Source organism: Hemibagrus wyckioides, linkage group LG10 (assembly GCF_019097595.1).
Source record: "Hemibagrus wyckioides isolate EC202008001 linkage group LG10, SWU_Hwy_1.0, whole genome shotgun sequence".
NCBI lineage: Eukaryota > Metazoa > Chordata > Actinopteri > Siluriformes > Bagridae > Hemibagrus > Hemibagrus wyckioides.
Genome location: NC_080719.1, coordinates 19,119,570 through 19,139,158, shown reverse-complemented (window position 1 = coordinate 19,139,158; position 19,589 = coordinate 19,119,570). Strand labels below are relative to the sequence as shown.

The following is a 19,589-nucleotide window of genomic DNA, read 5'->3' as shown; positions in this document are numbered from 1 at the left end:
AGTGAGTTCACTATTAGGTTGAGGTTTTATTATTCTCCACTCATTGTTTTTGTGTTTATCAGTCCATTTTGTATATCTGTCTATTCTTGCACATATGACTACCTCATTATGTGTTTTGTTGTTTGGGTCCCTACTGTATTTTAAATGTACCGAGCTGCTATGCCAACTTAATTTTAATAAAGTTATTCTATTCTATTCTATTTATGGGCAACGTGACTAAAGCAAAAATTGTAAAGCTATGGGAAAGCTATGGGAAACCTACTGGCACACAATAAATGGCAGGATGTTCAAGTATTAGTATCATATGTAAGGAAAAGCAGAAGGTCATCAGATCACTGACCACGTCAATGCACAATGTGATGTGATCAGAACAGTCTTGCCCATCAGTTAGATAAAGAGGGACATTATAGTAGCGTAGCAGTGTGTAAAGGCAGCATTTCACATTTGAGAATTCAGCAGTTGCAAGCACTGGTGTGCACATGTGGAAAATGAAATGAGTCATCCTTCAGCATATTCTTGAGAAATGGGTGGTTGCATGTGTGGTGTAACACAGAGAGAATGGAGCAAGCCTGAATGTCTGACCCTCACAGAGAGGGTGTACAGCTGTTCTGGTGTGTTTTACGTTTGTGAGACAAACACAAAACAGCTAACATTATTAACCAACAACATACAATCATTCAGCACATGGTCTAGCAGCTTTTTTTTGAGGAGTTTAGGATGTACATTTGTACAGCTGTGTTGGAGGAAATACCATTAACAGTTTTTTTTAATAGGTTTCAGCAAATTTGAAGATAGCCAGAAAAAAACTAGCCATTTCAAAAAGAAGCCATTTGAATGAGCAGACTGTTCTGAGTGGACAGGGAGTTGATAGGTATTCAAATAAGCACTCTTTACAACCATAGCAAGTAAAAAAGCATCTCTGTACCTGCAGGTTGCATGTTGAGTTCCAATCCTGTCAGCCAAAAACAGGAATCTGAGGCTATCATTCTTTTCCTAATCTGTCCAGTTTCAGTGAGCCTGTGCACATGATAGCCTCAGATTTCTGTTGTTGGCTGACAGGAGTGGAAACTAAAGTGATCTTCTGCTCTTGTAGCACAATCACCTAGAGCTTTAATGTTTTGTGCATGCTGAGATGCATTTCTACTGTAATTATATGTGTTACTATTTACTTCCCGTCCATGTCCACCCACAGAGCTCTTGCTCACTCACTCACTCACTCACTCACTCAATTTTTTGTATAAAATCTAGAGACTATTATATGTGAAAATCCCAGACGATTAGCAGTTTATGAAATACTCAAACCAGCATATTGTGTATCAGCATTCACTCATGCCACTATCAAAGTCTTTTTCTTCATTCTGCTGTATGATGTGAACATTAACTGAAACTCTTGACATGTGTCAGCATGATTTTTGGCATTACGCTGCTGCCACATGTTTGGCTGATTAGATAATTGAATTAATATGCAGTTCCTAATAAAGTAGACAGTGCTGTAAATGATGAGGCCTAACACCACCTAGCTGTAAGATAAAGTTTTTCTACATTATGGAATAATATATAATAATAAATAATAATAATAAATTATAAATGCTTATAGGTATAAAATATAAGGTAATGCATCTGGTTAATGAACATGATTCATCTAGGGGCACTGCACTTTTCTCACGCTGAAAGAGATGAAACAGCGAGGATGATGGTGATGGCGATTCCTCTGATTAGGAAATGGCTAGGGTATGTTAAAACAACTGAATTTAATAGAGAGAAATTATATATTAAAAATTTATCCTTGATGGTGACAAGGAAAAACTCCCTGAGACGATATTGAGAAGAAACCTTGAGAGGAACCTGACTCAAAAGGGAACTCATCCTCATCTTGGTGAGGATCATCTGTGATTATAAATAATTTTCCTTTGATAATAGAAGACGTTTGCGTAGTTTGCAATTGGTAACCAGGACATTTATTGAAGTCTATTATGTTGCAAAGTGATAAGAACTGCAACCACAGCAATCCATAGCAACTTCAATGCCAAAAACAACCAGTATTTCAATTCAGGACCATGTTATTCACAAGTTTCATGACTAAAATGTCACTTTACCGATACCACACCTGATACTGTAAGGGCAAAGTAGAGGCTTGTTTACATAGCATAGCCTAGTGGCAAAACTGAACAGACACATCTACTCCACCCATAACAACACACCTAATGCATTACTCAAGGACATCTTTCATTACTCTATAAAGGCTGTGCATGATTACAGGAATGACAAGCTGCTTATACATACAGTGTAGTGTAAAGGCTTTAGGATAGGGATTTCAAGGCATTTATTTTTGAAGTGATTCTGTCAAACTGTTGTCATTGGAAACAAACCATAATAACCACAACAAATACTTTAACTATGATTCATGGTCTGATTTCAAATATCCTAATATAGCAGCGTGTTACTTAAAACAGAATCCATGTTTGTGTCTTAGCCATACTAGAAAGAAGTCACAGTTTGAAGAAAATATCATGTATGCTCTTGCTGGATTAGAGAGTGTGATGTACGATAATGAGGCTATGAAAAAATCTTCACTTCACCATCATCTTCACAGCAAAGTATTTGTCTGACACTAGCTTATCACATTGTTAAAATAAAAGTAACTCTCAAGTCTGTATTTAAATTTAGATTTTGCTCACATTAAAAAAAAAAAAAAAAAGTTAGGACCTTTTAGAGTTAATACCTCATGGTTTTATGATGTTTATAATGAATAGATCAGGGATGGGTTTTAAACTCATTACTGCACAACACAGGGTCTGTATGTTGTAGCATAAATCACAATTGATAAATATGACAGCTTTTACAAATTTGATCTGTTGAGCAATCAAAGAAAGTGTATGTTAAACTAGGAAAATCTTTGTTATGGACATTTTCTACTGTACATTGTTCTGAAATTACAGGATCTTTAGATAGACAGACAGACAGACAGACAGACAGACAGACAGACAGATAGATAGATAGATAGATAGATAGATAGATAGATAGATAGATAGATAGATAGATAGATAGATAGATAGATAGATTTCTCAAACCTGTCATGATCTTTGCAGGCAGACAGTCAATACGTGGTTAGAAATTGGAAAAACCCATTGTCTTAATATAATTCTGTATATATTTAGGCTTAGATAATATCATGCAACGTCAAGAGTCAAGTAGTTTTTATTGTCATTCAACCATTTATAGCTAACGCATTACATAATGAAATGAAACAACATTCCTCCAGTACCCTATTGCTACATAAAGACTCAAAGCTAAAAAGTAAATTAACCTATTCACATAAAGTGCATGTGTGCAACCTCGTTTAAACAGTTCAAGACGAGAGACAGTGCAAACAGACAACACAATACACTACAAGGCAGATATATAAAATAGTGCCAAGTATGTGGTCTGTGTGGGTCTGAGCCCAAATAAGTCCGAGTGGAGCAGGAGTTTCTAACAACATTAAGTGTTTGTAACAGCTTGGTTACATATGATGTTCTTTTTTTTATTGTTGCTTTATCATGACAACTTTACTATGCCCAGACTCCAAGGCTTAAGTAGCAAAACAGATTATTAACAGACTGGCACAGGTCATGTACATGTCTTGATTCTTGTTTAACTGGTGATTTCACCCGACAAGGTCCTGATGAATATTACAGCCTAAATATCTAATTCAGATACACTGATCATATTTCTTCACCTGTTGTTTGTGCAGACCTTTTTTTTTTTAGCCATTCTGTTACTTGCTTTGGAATGACTACTACATTCTGCAGCTATCAAGCCCTCTGTGGAGTTGCTGATTGAACCCTCACTTATATTAGCTTGACAAGGATGTGATAGCTCTCTGCCAGTGTGGTTTGGCAATGTCTGCATTGCTAGATACTTGTAAGTCAACTTGTATTGTGAAATCTGCCCTATATGTCATGTCTGCTCTTTTTTTTTTTTTTACTGCTAAAGAAGGCGCAGAGAGAAGAGCACAGGTTTCAGAAACTAGAAACTAGTGCCCTCCTCCACTAAAGGGTCATGCAGAGCAAATTCATAAGGCAAGGGTTGCTGGTGGGATTCATCACAGTCATCAGATCAAATGGTATCAAAGTTCAGGTTGTGCTATTGGCCCCCAGACATTTTGGGACTTATGGCCTTGTCCAGAGTTTGCCACCCATAGAAATTTGGTTCATCTTGGACAAAGGCACACTTTCAAATGTAAACCCAGTGGTTCAGAACAAAGGTTTCAAAACTCAATGAACACCATTGTTTAGAAGAAGCATGGTGGTTTCCAGACTTCTGAAGCCTAAAATAGTCCCAAAAAAACTTTCTTTCAGATGTTATTTATACCCTGCAACCAAGGGACTGGTTCACATCAGCAAATCGTGCAAAATACATATTTCCACCTACCCAACATTTTTTTTTTTTTTTACTACATTTGCCATTCAATCAGGGCAAGGTACAAAATGCTATACCAGCTCTTGTTAAGGATAATTGGATCACTGACTGCAGATGTAAAAGTAATTCTCTTGGGACTCTTATAAAGATTTCTCCATTCAGTGGTTTGATAAGGCACAGATGGACTTCTTCAATCCAAAAACAATTCATTGTTGAAGATGGTGCCCTTGGCGAGGTTAGGCCCAGGCCTGTGGTTTTGGTCCACATGTTGAGGTCTACAATCTATTGGTCCAGGAAACCCTGCAATACCCCTCAGCCTTGCATGCTCTCAGATGGTAACAGTTGGTTCCGCAGATGGTGTTCATCATCCGCATCTAGTGAACTACCCAGTTCCAACTTTCTTGCATAGACTACTAGACATTGAGAAGTCCCTGTCTATGCTAAAAACACAGTGAATAGTGTCTTGCAAACCTTCTGAAGGGAACAGGGCACCTCTTATGGGATCTGTCTCTTTTGCTGGAGTCCCTTTAGGGTTTTGATAAAGAATCACCTTGATAAAATACTATGCTTGCCTCTCATGACCTGGTGGCCAGATAATTCCAGATTGACCTTGTGGTTAAACCTGGAATTTCTGCCCAAGGTCCTTCTTATACCCAGTGAATGCTTTTATTACTATTTGGACCAGAAGGTGGCTAATCAATCATCAGGTTACTTTATGACATTGTGGAAGGTCTCAGAACGTGTGTGCATGTGCACAAGATGGAGATGCACAAACAGCATTACTTTAAACTAGCAATCTAACCATTTAACAGAATAGCATATTTTATTTATTTTATGTAGCATGAAGGCACTGTGATTCACTGACTATTAACAGAAGCTCACTTCACTTCTTTACAGAATTCACACTTCAGAAGAACTACTGCAAATTATTACTGACTCATAAATCAAATAATTGCATGCTTTGTTAGCAACAAATGAAGGGTGTATTTCAAAGCATGTCTTTTCATAATTACTACAGTATTTATTTTAACTGAGTCATTTCTGGGCTGCTACTATAGACCTTCAAGACACAGAGAAGAATGTGATCTGTACGGTTAACCGAGGCAGTTTAAGAATTTGTGAAACTGGAAAGGTATTCTATAGAAAGTCACTGTGCTTTTCGTTGCACGTATTCTTAATGATTATCTATGGAGATTGCATATCTGTATTTTGTTAGATAAGTGATAAAGATCACTTATCTAACATGTATGTCAGTCATGTATACTGACATATATTCATATATTGTTAAATATATGGTATAAATACATTTCTCCTAATGTTAATTAGGAATCTGCTCCTATTAAAGACTTATTCTGTCTCCAGTTGAGTGTAAGAGTATAAGGCAGGAGTATGTCCTTCATCATTATTTGATCTGGTTTAAATTTTTTATTTTTTTATGTTTGCACATGAGGTGTGGCATTCACATTCTTCCCAGTGCAGTGTTTTTTGCCAAACCCATTTTGGCCCAAATATGTGCTTGTGATACTGCCTACTGAGATAGCACAGATACAGTATCAAATTACAAGAATATTTTTCTGACTTGCAGATTTCTAACAAAATGCTATTCAATATCCATCCATTTTCTATATCCGCTTTATTTCACGGGGATCTGCTGGAGCCTATCCCAGCACACATTGGATGAAAGGCAGGGGCAACCCCCTGGACAAGTCGCCAGTCCATCACAGGGCCACACATAGAGACAGACAACTTATGGGCAATTTAAAGTTACCAATCAACCTAAGGTTGTTGTGGGAGGAAACCAGAGTACCCGGAGTACATAGTAATGCACACTGCATCATATTTGTATGATGTAAACAGCAACTGGGAATTGGGAATTATTCACCGAAATGTATCAGTAAACTACCATTTTTATTAATTTTTTTCATTATTTTTCATATAAAAAAGCTCAGTTCACTGAACAACTGAACATTCAGATATGATAAAAAAAAAAAAGTCAAACAATTCAGAAGGTGTTCTTTCTCACATCAGAATACTACATATACAGATCCATAACACATATCTGTCCTCTGCACTGTCCATGAAGTATGAATGTCATATAAAGCAAAATATTACTTTGCATATCTAATACGTTAAGTTACCATTTTAGGAAAGATCTTTTTAGTTAAATTTCCCCTCCAACAGGTTGAGCGGTTTTCTGAGGACAGTGTTTCATATCTAAAAATCTTCAACTTTTGATACACATCTTGACAACAATCTGCTTTTGACTGGTTTTCACCTAAAAGGTTGAAATACAAAATGTAAAAACTCTAATAAATGATATAGAAACTTTTTCCCCAGGATACCTTCCACGTATCCACCGTGACCCTGACCAGGATAAAGTAGTTACTAAAATTGATTTGGGTGAATGAACAGGTCCTTGACTTTGAACAGGTTCATGATTTTGGACATGGATGCCATATGTGATATTATCATGTCACTGGTGGCAAGAAAATGCAGGTAGATAAATATATACATATAACAGGAAAAGATGCTACACTGCCTTAAATGGAAATGTAGGGGTATGCACCTATCTTATCATACACAGAAACAGCTCTACCTCCACATCCATACCAGGTACTTAAAGACAACATGCAAGCAGACATTTAGGCACTTTATTTCCAGCTACTCTTCTCTATACATCTCTACCAGAACATCAAGATGTCTTTGATGTCGAAGACACTTAGCGTGTGTGGGGATGCCGTGGGCGAAGGAACCCGCATTTCATCTTCCAAGTCTGCGTTCTATTATGAAATTTGCCAATACAAACCTGCTGATGACCTCACTTTTTACAGTTTAGGCAACAATAAAATCACCATGCAGAATTTAAACGATCGCCTGGCATTCATTATTAAGAAGGTGCAGTCTGTTAAGAGCAGCAGCGCTGATTTACAATGGAAGATTAATGAGTGGTCTACAAGCCGCATTCTGGTGTCCCGTGATTACTCTGCATACTTGGCCACCATTAAAAGTTTACAAGACCAGGTAAGCTTGATCAGTAAATCTGATCAAATATCATAGAGTCACAGATCAATAAAATGGTTGTCAAATTACAGCGTAACTCTAAATTGGATAAATGTAACTCTTAATTTATATTTTTGTTTCTTTTAAAGCATTTAAGATATATTTTGCATGAGAATATGTGCCTGATGCTGCAAACTCTCCAAAACAGTGCACAATTTCAGATATTAACTGATTATTTACATTTTTGATTACTGCTTACATTTTACCTTGCTGTTGCCTCAAAAACATTGTCAATTCAACATCTTGTTTGAAGACAAATCTGTGAGAGACAGCACCATTTTACCGTTTTCAAGTACTGCGTACTTTGTGTATTCAATTTAATATTTTCTCTGATACTACATTGAGGGTTATATTCATTGATCAGTGATTAGTTTTTCACACCTAGGGGGAAAAAGTATATCTATCAAATATCATATTGTATTATAGTGTACTGATGGGTTCATTTGCACTAATCATCCATAACTAATCACTCTTTGGTTGCTTTACTTAAAACTTCTCTTTCTGATCCTTTTCACTCGCTGTAGATATTTTAGAAAATGCATGACCTGTATAGTGACATTTCTCCATTTGCTACACAAGCTGTTACACTTTAAATAGCTATAAATTGCTTTAAACTTTAAATAGCTGATGGCAGTTAGATGATATTGAATGAAAGGATGTGACGAATGTAAGAGTAGGCATCTCAGGTATCTTATCTGAATAAGGTCATACGATATCTAGCGAGAGCCAGCAAGACTGCATAGTTTTTCTCAGACACTAGAACGCGAAGTATCATTTTTGTCTGAGTTTGTATCAGTAATCAACTGATTAGTTGTATCTGATGTGCCCCTGCTTTGTTGCAACAAAAACCTGCAGACAGACTTGATTTTAATAAGATAAAATTCTCTACCCTTGCTCCAAAATGACAATGCGTTTGCCAATTTTTTATTAACTCCCTTTTGCTGCTCTACTTTAACAGCCCACAAGGGTCCCTAGTAAAAACAACATGGCTTACAGTGATGAAAATACTTCCTTCATTTTCCAGATTCAGGACATGTATAAGTCCAATAAGGAGATTGCTCGAAAAATTGAAAATGCCAGTCTAGCTGCTGAGGATTACCAAAACATGTAAGTGAAGGAAGTGTGTGTATTTAGAATAAGTGTGTAACTGTTTTAGTTTCCAGATTTTATTCCAGTAATAATCCTTTACCTCATTTTAGGTATAACACAGAGCTGGGCTTCCGTAGGTCGGCGGAGATTGACACTGCCTACAACAGAAGGCAGATGGATGAGATTACTCTATCCCGCTCAACTCTGGAGATGGAGTATGAAAACCTGATGGAGGAACGTATCCTTCTTCAGAAGACCCATAAGGAGGTGCAGACATTTTATCATTTATATACCTTGCATAATATTCAGATAGTTCTTTATATGAAGTAATGCAAGGCATGTTTTTAAGTATCAACCAGGCAGTAAGTCTGCTGTTATAATGCTCAAACACTTTGCTCTTTACATGTCAAAAGGTTTTTTTTTTAAGCTTTGATGAAGCACCAATGAAGCCATTTAATCCAGCAGCTGATCTTCTCACTCATGATGTGTCTATCTCTTTAACTTTGAAGAAAGGTGTGTCACTCTTCACATTTGCCCTGGCATTCCAGCGCTGCCTGCAAACTCTGCACAGATATACCCTGGAATGTGCAGCATGCTCGATTCATCTGCTGCTTTAATACTTGAAAACTTCTACTCAAATTAAATTCTTATGACTGAGTGTAATAAGCATGAATCTCACCTTTCAAAAGAAGGGTAAAAATGCAAAAAGGCATAACAACTTTATGCCAGTGATATTGCCTTTAAGAAACTGTACATATATGAGCTGTAAAAGAACATGATCTACATGAACTACAAGGTTTAAATATAAACTGGTCCTCTTACTAACTTTCAGCCAGCTCAAAAAAGTAGTTCACCAAAACACTGAGGTCTCTACAGGGGAAGCAGTGTATGACTAATGCGCCAGTCTTTCCTTTTCCCCTCTCACTTGTTTTTGTTCTCCGGTAATCTGTTCTGCTCGCAGTTTCCCCTTCCATTCGCTCTGGAACTGACGGTCATGTATTTTATTTCAGAATCCTACATTTTACAACATTTTACACAATTTGCATGAAACAGAAATTTGTTTGCCATTGCTTGGTTTCTGTTTGAAATACCAAAGTCGTGCAAATTATAGTGTACCGTGACTATGGTTACCATGGTAACTATGACTGTATGGCTGATTCATGCTATAACAGTGGACATAAGTGTCATAGTAAAGCCATGGAAATATCGTGGAGAGAATAACAAACACAGTTAATGATAGAAAATCTGTCACTTAAGTACGTAGTACACATAAAACCAGAGTAAATTGAGGATTCTGGTTTAACGTATGATAATTGTCGTGACTCATTGCGCAGAAACACAGTCACGTCACGAAAGATTTATGGTTCAGTTCAGTTGAATAGCCATAAAAACCATGCAGTACTAAATTAAAAGTATAGTGTATGCAGAGCAATAAAAATGTGTGTGAAAGGGGATGAAAGGCGATAACGCTAACTGGAATCTGGTTAGACAAGCAGTTCTTCCAAGATGAATTTTCATTCTGCCCCCTGATGGCAGTAGGTGAAGAAGATGGGTGGGGTCAGTACACAGGTCCTGGTCTTACTGTAGCTGAGAAAATATATCCAGAATTTGAAATTTCTTTTTTTGTCATAATGCAACATGTCCCGTACTTAGAGCAAGGCTGACAGAATGGGGGTTTCAGTACAAGCACTAAGGGTTTGATCTCTGGAGTTTTGTGCCAGAAGTATTTAGGCACCTAAAGCACAGGTAAAATATTAATTATTTACAAAAAAAAAAGAAGAAGGAAAAAAAGTAAAAAACAAAATTATTTATTTATTTATTTAGAATTAAAACAAACTAAAACAAATATTTTCTCCTAAAAGATATAGTACTCTTATTACTCTTCCTCTTTTTTTGCAAATATTGCCAACTTGTTCAGTTTGCTTTTTATCTTATAGTCATCTCTCAAAGCCATTTGAATAACTTCCTGACTGAAAAGAACAGACTACATTTAGATCACACATGTGCTTTAAGAGGAAGGATGTCTGGACTAAATCAATGTCCATAAAAAGAGTCCAGACACGAATGTTAGCTTGATCTAAACACACTCCCCCCCACATACGCACAAGCCCAAACAACCTTCCATTACTCATGTCCAATATATCACAGTGGCAAAAGCTTCCATTCTAATTCTTAAATCCTGTCATATCTCATGGAAGATGTGGTTGGTGTGTCTTTTAGGAGAAAGCTCAGCTACAAGAACAGGCTGGACCCCACATGAACATTTCTGTTGATGCAGCACCCTCTACAGACCTGTTTGAGACTTTGACAAAGATTCGTGAACATTATGAAGAGTTGGTTGCCAAGAATCGTAAAAGCTTGGAGGTCTGGTTCCAAAAAAAGGTACGCCAAATAGAAAGTCTTGTGCAAAACATTTTCTGTGGAAAGTTGTTAAAATAACATGCGTTGTGTTATATAGATTTCTGCTTTGGACAAGAAGTTTACTGAGGAGAATGATGACTTGAAGAATGCGACTATAGAAGTCAGAATGTTGAAGACCAAGTTCCATAAACTGCAGATTGATCATGAGAGCCAAGAGAACTTGGTAGGCACACACCCACACCTGACTGTAGACACCACCACATTATGTTGTATTTATTTAATCACAGTTTTGTGTTGAGTGGTTTAAAATATCTATTTACATATCATGCGCAGATGTATAATTATCCAGGGGAGGTCATGTAATCGTTGTTTGAAGAAAGCCCTCGTCATGTACAATTTTCTGTAAATAGGAACGAAAAACATTATGCATTTTGGAGGGTCCATGGAGTTACTGGTTCCATCTGCAACTCAATCAAATGTAATTACTCGTCCTGCAAATTAAACAGGAGTATAGTGTTTCAAGCTTGCAGTAACATGTAAAGGCAGAAGGATTGTTGTGCCAGGTGGTTTCCCATAACGCAAAATACCACTTTTCAGCCTTAATGAGTATTCCAAGATACATCATGCCCAGCCCTTTCCCTGCCAAGCAGTGCACTGCCAACTTAGATGATTAACATGCAGAATAAGAGGGAGGAAATAAAGCAATACAGAATTTTTTTTTTTTTGAGCACCTTCTAAATTAGGGGTGCAAAAATTACTATAAATATTATTAATTTCTCCATGTACCAAGTTATTCTATATCCAGGTTTGTAGATCAGCAGTGAATTGTGCACATCTGGTCTTGATACCTTAAATGTTGAACCAATATTAAAGCCCTGAAGGTTTACGCTTCCAGAGCACATGTCCATAAGTAGTCATTAAGTTTGTGGTGTTTGAAGAAAGAAACGTTGTGAAGCTTTAGAGAGAAAAAAAGCACACAGATGTGGGATCATTGTGGCATGAGCTGCTTCTATGCAAAAAGTACTGGGGCGTTGTGTATTTTTAAAGGACACATGGATGGGAATACAACCAAATGGTGTGCATTGGTCTAGCCTATTACCTGGCTTAAAAGAGGAAGCAGAAAAATAACTTGAATTCTATTGAACATTTATGGATTCTGAGTCCATCAGAGGGATTTTTGGAACCCTGGAGGTCAAGAGGAATTTGAACCACAACACACAAAACAAAAGCTGATTGTTTCTTACTATTAGTTAAGTACTTCTAGCTGTAATTACAAACATGTTTGTAAAATGGAAATGGACATGTGCAGTGAAGGTATCCTAAATTCTATGTATCATGCACAATTATCTCTCCACAGAGCTTGCTCCTTAAAGTCAGTCTACAAGAATCTGAGACCCGCAATGGAGTACAGCTCGCAAACTTCCAAAAAATCATCACCCAACTGGATTCCGAGATCAAGCTGATTCATACTAACATAACCGCCAAAAAGAAAGAATATGAGACCTTGGAGTCTGAGATCAAGCAGTACAAGTTACTGCTGGAGGAATTGGGCAGGTGAAGAGAAATCTGTGTTTTCCTGACAGAATTTATTATTATTATTATTATTATTATTATTATTATTATTATTATTATTATTATTATTATTATTATTATTTTGAGGTTATTATTTATGCTAATGTTATAATTTTTTCTTTCTTTCTTTCTTTTTCTTTTTTTATAGTTACTTGCAAGGTGAGTGATTTCTTTTCAGTTTTGATTGCTTATAAGAGGCTATAAGAATAATCTGCTGCGTTAAGCACGGTTTTGCCATCATTTGGAGAACACTTGGTAAAAAAAAAAAGTTTTAAGAGTTATTTTTAAAAAAGATTAACAGAGAGAAAAATTTAAAAAAGCCTGAAGAAAGTTGCATTAAAAAGGCATAGTTTTGAAGTATCGTGGTGACTTTACTGAAATAACCCTCTCTCATGTTCTGTTTCTCAGTATGCAAGAAGATCGCAGTGGTAAAGGTGGTGGAAAGAAAAGAGTCCATGACTACACATGAACAGCAACATATCATGAACACACCTTCATAAAGCCAGTCCTTTCACCTAACCCAATAAAGTCTATCTGCAGAGCTCTGTGCAAGGAAGGAGTGCATTTATGAAAATGAGAGTGCTATCATACAGATTTTGAGAGAGAGAGAGAGACAGAGAGAGAGAATGAATCCTCTTATTCCATATACATTATATTGTCCTTTAGATCAATCCTATTTCTCCAAACCTTCCTTTACTGTCACTAACATACACATCAGTCTTTGTCTCATTTCTCTAGAAATGTTGCATTTTTTAAGCTAATTGGAATCTAACCTTTCCATTTTTTCAGGGGGTTGTAATCAGAGGTTTAAGAGAGGTTTATATATTAGGGTTTTATGAGGTTTTTGTTTCAGGGTTAATTATTGTATCCATTTTAAAATCTGGAAGATCCTTGTTTTACCTTAACAGCTCAAGGAGCGAAGAACCAAATCTGCCAGGTGACTTGAATAACATTGATCATCTTGTTGACAAAGAGTTCAAGGTGTTTACTTGGCCTTCAAATTACCCAGTTCTCTGTGGGATGTTCTGGACAGACAAGTTTGATCTGTAGAGACCCCACCTCACAACTGCTGCTAACATCTTGGTGCTAGATACCACAGGATACCCTCAGATACATTGTTGTGGAGTATATATGTTCTTTGTCTCTCAAGCTAACCAAAGAGGGACGCAAATGTACTTCATCATGTATTTGTTTTCTGGACCAAAACTGTTAAACTTTGTAAAACAGCAACCATTTTATCCACAGATATTTACAACAATATACTCAATACTTGAAATGATTAATAACAAGACTTTGATTAAATAGAAATCTTAAAAGAACAATAAAGCTATGACAACAAATTTCCGTCACTGGCACTTTTTCTTTGCCAAATGTTCAAACTTGGTGAGTACATAATGGATAAGCTCACCTCTTTTTAAAGAGCAACACCTGACAGTAATGCAGAGTCATCAACAACCAGGACTACAGCACATGCTGTCTGTTTTCCAGCAGCCTCCAGAGACTCACCCTGGTGCCTGTTCTTTGGTATTGCACAATATTACACTGCAAACAACACAAAACAGCCACACTTCTAAACAGTTACCAAAATTCCGTAAATTCTGTCCGTGTCTGTCTGCTGATTTTACTGTAGAATAATTTAACTTAATCACCACTTGCTGTTGTCTCTAAAAATTCTACAATTTTGTGTCATAAAAGAGAAAAAACAGTGAAGGTGATACATCACCAGAGATAATGTAATATAATATAATATAATATAATATAATATAATATAATATAATATAATATAATATAATATAATATAATATAATATAATATAATATAGTGCACTGTAAAAAATTATTTTGGTGGGTGGTAAATACTACCCTTGCAAATAGTCTACCATTTACCTATTATGTTAGTCAGCAAGTGTAATTATATAATAATGAGTAAAATTCACCCACACTACCTAATTATTTATAGTAATACCTGCAACCTAAAAAAACATCGTAATATATACCCAAAAACACTGGCCCTGTTGTTAGCATGAACTATTTAAGACAGGTTCGTTGGGTATCCCAAGAAGCTCAGAATACTTTTGAAGTATTTCAGAAACTTCTTTTGGAGCTTGATGGAGGCAAGAGTCTCAAGAAGGTTCACAGCCTCAAAATTAAGTTCATGGAATAGAGTGTTTCCTTGCCTTGTGTTGGGGACAGTTACCCAAGTCAAAGTACACTGTTATTCATTTTTTCATCATTTTTTTATGATGTTGATGTCAAAATGTTTTGAAATGTATGTCACTGTATACATACAAAAGCATGTATTGAAGCATTAGTGTCTCAGGTGACATTAATTGGTAAATTTCAAACAGCCACACTGGCGGCATGGTAGCTTAGTGGTTAGCATGTTTGCCTCACGCCTTCAGCGTCCTGGGTTTGAGTCTTGCTCCCACTTACTGTGTGTGTGGAGTTTGCATGCTCTCTTGGTGCTTGGTTTGTTTCCTCCCACAGTCCTGAAGACATGCTTCTACAGTAGGCTGATTGGAGTCTCTAAATTGCCTGTAGTATGTGAGTGAATGAGTAAGTGTGTGCCCTGCAATGAGTAGTTTTTGTTTTTTTTTTTGAGTAGATTTTACCTAATTTCAATTGCCATGTTATAGCTGATTTATTTAGGTACTCTTTATGAAAAATATGGGGTGAAATGTACCCAAACAAACTGAGTGCAAATTGCTACCTCACATCTTTTGAGTAGATTCTATAGATAGTTTTTTACAGTGTGTTTTTGGACAGTGGGAGGAAACTGGAGAACCTTTCAGAAACCAAAATAATGTGAAGCTCCTCCGACTTCAACACCATGCTGCAGTACAGCATAAAATAACATTAACATAACATAGCATAACATACAGATGAATACATTCACAATACAAGCAGATGAATCTTCAGCCCAATTATATCCTTGGTCTTAAATTATGCAAAAAAAAAAACTGTTTTCACTGGACTATGTGTGTCCCAACACTTCTGTTGATTGTGTTCCTGTATGATGTAGTGAAAATGTATGTCATAAGCGGTGATATTTTAAAACATTTTCCAGAAAATATGTCATCATGTTCTGTTATATTGTTTTGTCAGTGCTCCTTAAAACATCTACAGAGTGTAGTTCTGCAGTAAAACAGTAGCAAATGGATTTTATTTGTGATTGTGTGAGAAATATGGCATAATGAAAAGCAGGAGTCATTGTGTCAGTGAGTCGTTTTATTTTCTCATTTTAGTGCAGATCATTTCACATGCAACTCTTGCTGTATTTTGGTTGAAATTAGTCGTGGTGTCATGGTGTTGAAGTCATGGTGTTGAATGAAGCCACAGTGGATTTAACTAGTTTTGGAGGACACCACTTTCCCATCAACCATCTCTTCCACAATGGTCTTCACCGCCAGGTTTTTAGTGATTTTTTTTGGGGCACTGCAATGATCAGAAACACAGATATTTTAACGAAACATTGTGATTTAGTTCGGATTTGCTTTCGGTTGGTGTAAAGAATATTTCAAAAAATACTTCATTTGATTAAAACATTTTGCAAAAATCAAAATCATTTAAAAAGCCAGATTTTTTGGGTTTCTCTCACCTGTCAACCTCTCCATCCAGCAGCCTCCTGTACTCAGCGATCTCCATCTCCAGCCGGGCCTTGACATCCAGCAGAAGCTTGTAGGCCTGAGATTGTCTCTCTATATCAGCTCGGAGCTCCACCAGCTGCTGCTCCAATCCTGTTACCTGAGTTTGCAGTCTGGCTAGATTCATGGAGTAACGGTTTTCTGTATCTGCTAGAGTGCCCTCCAGAGATGCTTTCTGTGGAGGATTGGGTTTAAAGAATGAAGAGAATGGCAATGGAAATGTGATGGTGATAGAAAAATGTAAAAATTTTAAAACTGTCAAGTTCTAGTCTGCCAATAAGATTTACCATGCTCAGTTGGGATTGTAGCTCAATCTCCAGGCCTTGGCAAGTGCGTCTGATCTCATTGACTTCTGACTTGGATGTTTCTAGATTCTCTGAGCTGGCAGCCACCTCCTTGTTCAGATTATCGCTCTGCAAAGAAGCAGTAGCTAAAGCTAATCAGTATGTTTCTACTATCTTTAGCTTAAAATAAATAAGATGAGGCTAAAACACTTTGAACTTAGCAAGATGCAGGAGTACCAGGAACACTAATTATCAAACATTACATGATTGTCATGATTCCTTTACCTTAGACTGGAACCAGTTCGCGAGTTCACGCTGGTTCTTGGCAGCCACAGCTTCATACTGTTCACGGATCTCAGCCAGGACACGGTTCAGGTCTTCCCCAGGTGCTGCATCCACTTCCACATTCACACTACCTGACATGGTATTACGCATTGCTTCCAGTTCCTAGTTATAAAGTATGGATTTTTATGAGAAATAATGTAAAAAAAATATGAATGTAGTTCAAATAAATAAATAAATATACTTTGTTTTTGACAGCTTTGAGTTATTGTCCTGTCATAGCACTCACCTCCTCGTGGTTTTTCTTGAGGAAGATCAACTCGTCCTTAAGGCCTTCGATCCGCATCTCCAGGTCAGATCTGGTCAGTGTCAGCTCATCCAGGAGTCTCCTAAGCCCTGCTATGTCTGCCTCCACCGACTGACGCATTGCCAACTCATTCTCATACCTGAGCAGGAACACAGAGTCTCTCAGAACCCAAATTGAGGCATATTTGTCTGAGGATTATGTAAAACACGGAAAACTTACTTGGTTCTGAAGTCATCGGCTGCCAGTTTAGCATTATCAATGTTCAGGTAGATGCCTCCATTTTCTCTGGTTGCATCCTGTATCTGTAGAAATATTTAAATAAATCTAGTCAAAAACTCATTGCTTGCATTTTTATGTAGGTCAATGTCTCTGCAATAAATTTTGGAACACTTATAGAATTATATTTGTCTTGTTATATTATCTGTGTAATGAGCTTATTTACAATCAGTGGTACCTTATCTTGCAGGTCCTTTATGGTGGCCTCATAAGCAGAGTAGTCTCGGGCAGTAGGGGAGGTCTTATTCTCCACAAACTGTCTGATCTTCAGTTCCAAGTCAGCATTGGCCTTCTCCAGGGTGCGTACCTTTTCCAGGTAGGATGCCAGACGATCATTCAGGTTCTGCATGGTGGCCTTTTCATTGGCTGTCACAGCTCCCAAATCGTCACCACCAAAACCCCCACCAAAACCCCCACCCAAGCCAAACCCAGCTCCTCCACCAGCTCCTCCACCGGCTCCAAAGCCAAAGCCTGCTCCACCACCAAAACCTGCTCCACTGCCAAAACCTGCTCCACCACCAAAACCTAGACCTGCAGCACCTCCACCACCATGCATGGAACTGGACACAGTGGAGATGTGCACTCTGGATCCTCCAGAACCACCATACATGCTTGGGGCACGTCCAGTCATCAAGCGTTGACCAGTGCCACTGCTTGTTGTGGAAAACCGAGAGGATCCACCAGTAGCAGGGCCCCGAGAGGAGCCTCCGCTGATAGAAAAACCTGAGGTCATAAAACTGGTCATGGTTGCGCTGTAAAGCAAGAAGTGGCTCTTTCCTGAGAAATGGAGAGAGACTGCAGAACTAAGACTGTGTTTGGGGTTTTATAGGTTGCCCTGCTGAAGGGAGGGTATGGGGGATTGTGTGTGTTTGTGTGTGTGTTTGGGGGGGGGGGGGGGGGGGTGGGGATGGGGGGTTACACCTCTTTACACTCCACCCAGAATATGGCCAGGGGCAGAAGACCTGGCAGCTAAAGGTGTACATAGTGTGCAATTAGCACTCGGGTGAAATATCATATTCCGTTATAATACTGTGGTGCATGATAAGACTAGCCCTAACAGGAGACATATATGAATGTGAGCCAACATTCCTGTCATCACAAATTATATCCTCCCCTAAGCCACGTTTATAGGTGAACACCTTTCACAGCTTTTTCACAGAGCTGAGGGGAAATAACTGAGTATCACAGCCAATCTTTACATGCACAAATATATACTGTAACTCATGATGTTCACATGCAAACATATGCCAACATAGAACTCCTTGACCTTCCTGTACACATTCAATAGAAAACATTGTCCTTTATTATGGCACAGTATGTCTATAACATGCCTTAGTGACTATTGCTTAGCATTTATATATCCCCAAGACAGCTAAGAGCTGGAGCAAAGCAGCAGTAAACTAAAACCTCATTACAGAGTTGGCTGTTTTGCCTGGAATCAAGTCAACATCCTCACAACAGACCTCTTTTTGTCTTTATGCCTTGTTCACCATTTTCCACTGTGACATTCTGCAGTGTTTTGGCCTGAGGCGTTGCTTCAGATATACATAATAGATTCCATTTATTAGTAGGGTTACAGAACATTTCATCTATAATGCCTTTTTCTACCATTTAGTGCTAATAAAACTACTTCTCTACCTAACAATTTCACTGTCCAGGTATATTTACTATATACTAAAAAAATGCAAACTTGTTTTTATAGCAAAGCTTCTTCTTATAATTAACAATGCCATATAAGGACATTCTTGCTACTTATTTAAATGTGATAGGCTAACTTGTGCATGTACTATCCTGTGTGCACAGTGTAGAACTGGAGCAGAAAACATACGAGTCAGATTGCCGCAAGCTGCAAAGCCTTGTCAGAGATGCATGGGCATCCGGCCCTGGTGAATTTCCAGGCATAAACTGTGTAGCGAAGTGATCTCCACATATTGTGCCTCAAAGAACATGCCATAGCCTGCTGCTCCTTTTTCTGTTTCTTCTTGCGTGCAAGAAGAAACACTAACACTTTTTTTTAAGGAGAAACTAAGGATAGCTTACTTTAAAATTGTAATGCTTCTGTGACTGAGGTATCGTAAAATTATGATGTCACATTTACATACAGTCCCCTCCGAAATGATTGAAATGGCAAATCCTTCAGTTTTTGCAGTACACTGAAGACATGAATTTGAGACCAAATGATGAATATGAGACAGTAGATCAGAATTTCAGCTTCCATTTCCTGACGTTTACGTCTAGATATGTGGAAAAAAGAAAAAAGAAACGTAGAACATGCCACCATTTATTTGAACCCACCCATTTGTCAGGTGATCAA

The 19,589-nt window shown here is 37.6% G+C and overlaps 2 protein-coding genes across 2 annotated transcripts; one reads left to right on the top strand and one right to left on the bottom strand.

The window, feature by feature from the left end:
* The first annotated feature begins 7,037 nt into the window (after positions 1 to 7,037).
* Positions 7,038 to 12,983, top strand: LOC131360699 (keratin, type I cytoskeletal 19-like). Its single transcript, XM_058401355.1, has 8 exons — positions 7,038 to 7,422; positions 8,486 to 8,568; positions 8,661 to 8,817; positions 10,771 to 10,932; positions 11,009 to 11,134; positions 12,269 to 12,465; positions 12,632 to 12,642; positions 12,892 to 12,983. The coding sequence occupies exons 1-8, from the start codon at positions 7,099 to 7,101 to the stop codon at positions 12,981 to 12,983; spliced, it is 1,152 nt and encodes a 383-aa protein (XP_058257338.1). The 5' UTR covers positions 7,038 to 7,098.
* A 2,714-nt stretch (positions 12,984 to 15,697) lies between these two features.
* LOC131360652 (keratin, type I cytoskeletal 50 kDa-like) lies at positions 15,698 to 18,075 on the bottom strand. The gene is made up of 7 exons (XM_058401295.1): positions 17,454 to 18,075; positions 17,219 to 17,301; positions 16,982 to 17,138; positions 16,696 to 16,857; positions 16,414 to 16,539; positions 16,081 to 16,301; positions 15,698 to 15,917 (listed from the first exon to the last, which is right to left on the bottom strand). The coding sequence occupies exons 1-7, from the start codon at positions 18,018 to 18,020 to the stop codon at positions 15,827 to 15,829; spliced, it is 1,407 nt and encodes a 468-aa protein (XP_058257278.1). The 5' UTR covers positions 18,021 to 18,075; the 3' UTR covers positions 15,698 to 15,826.
* Positions 18,076 to 19,589: the final 1,514 nt, after the last annotated feature.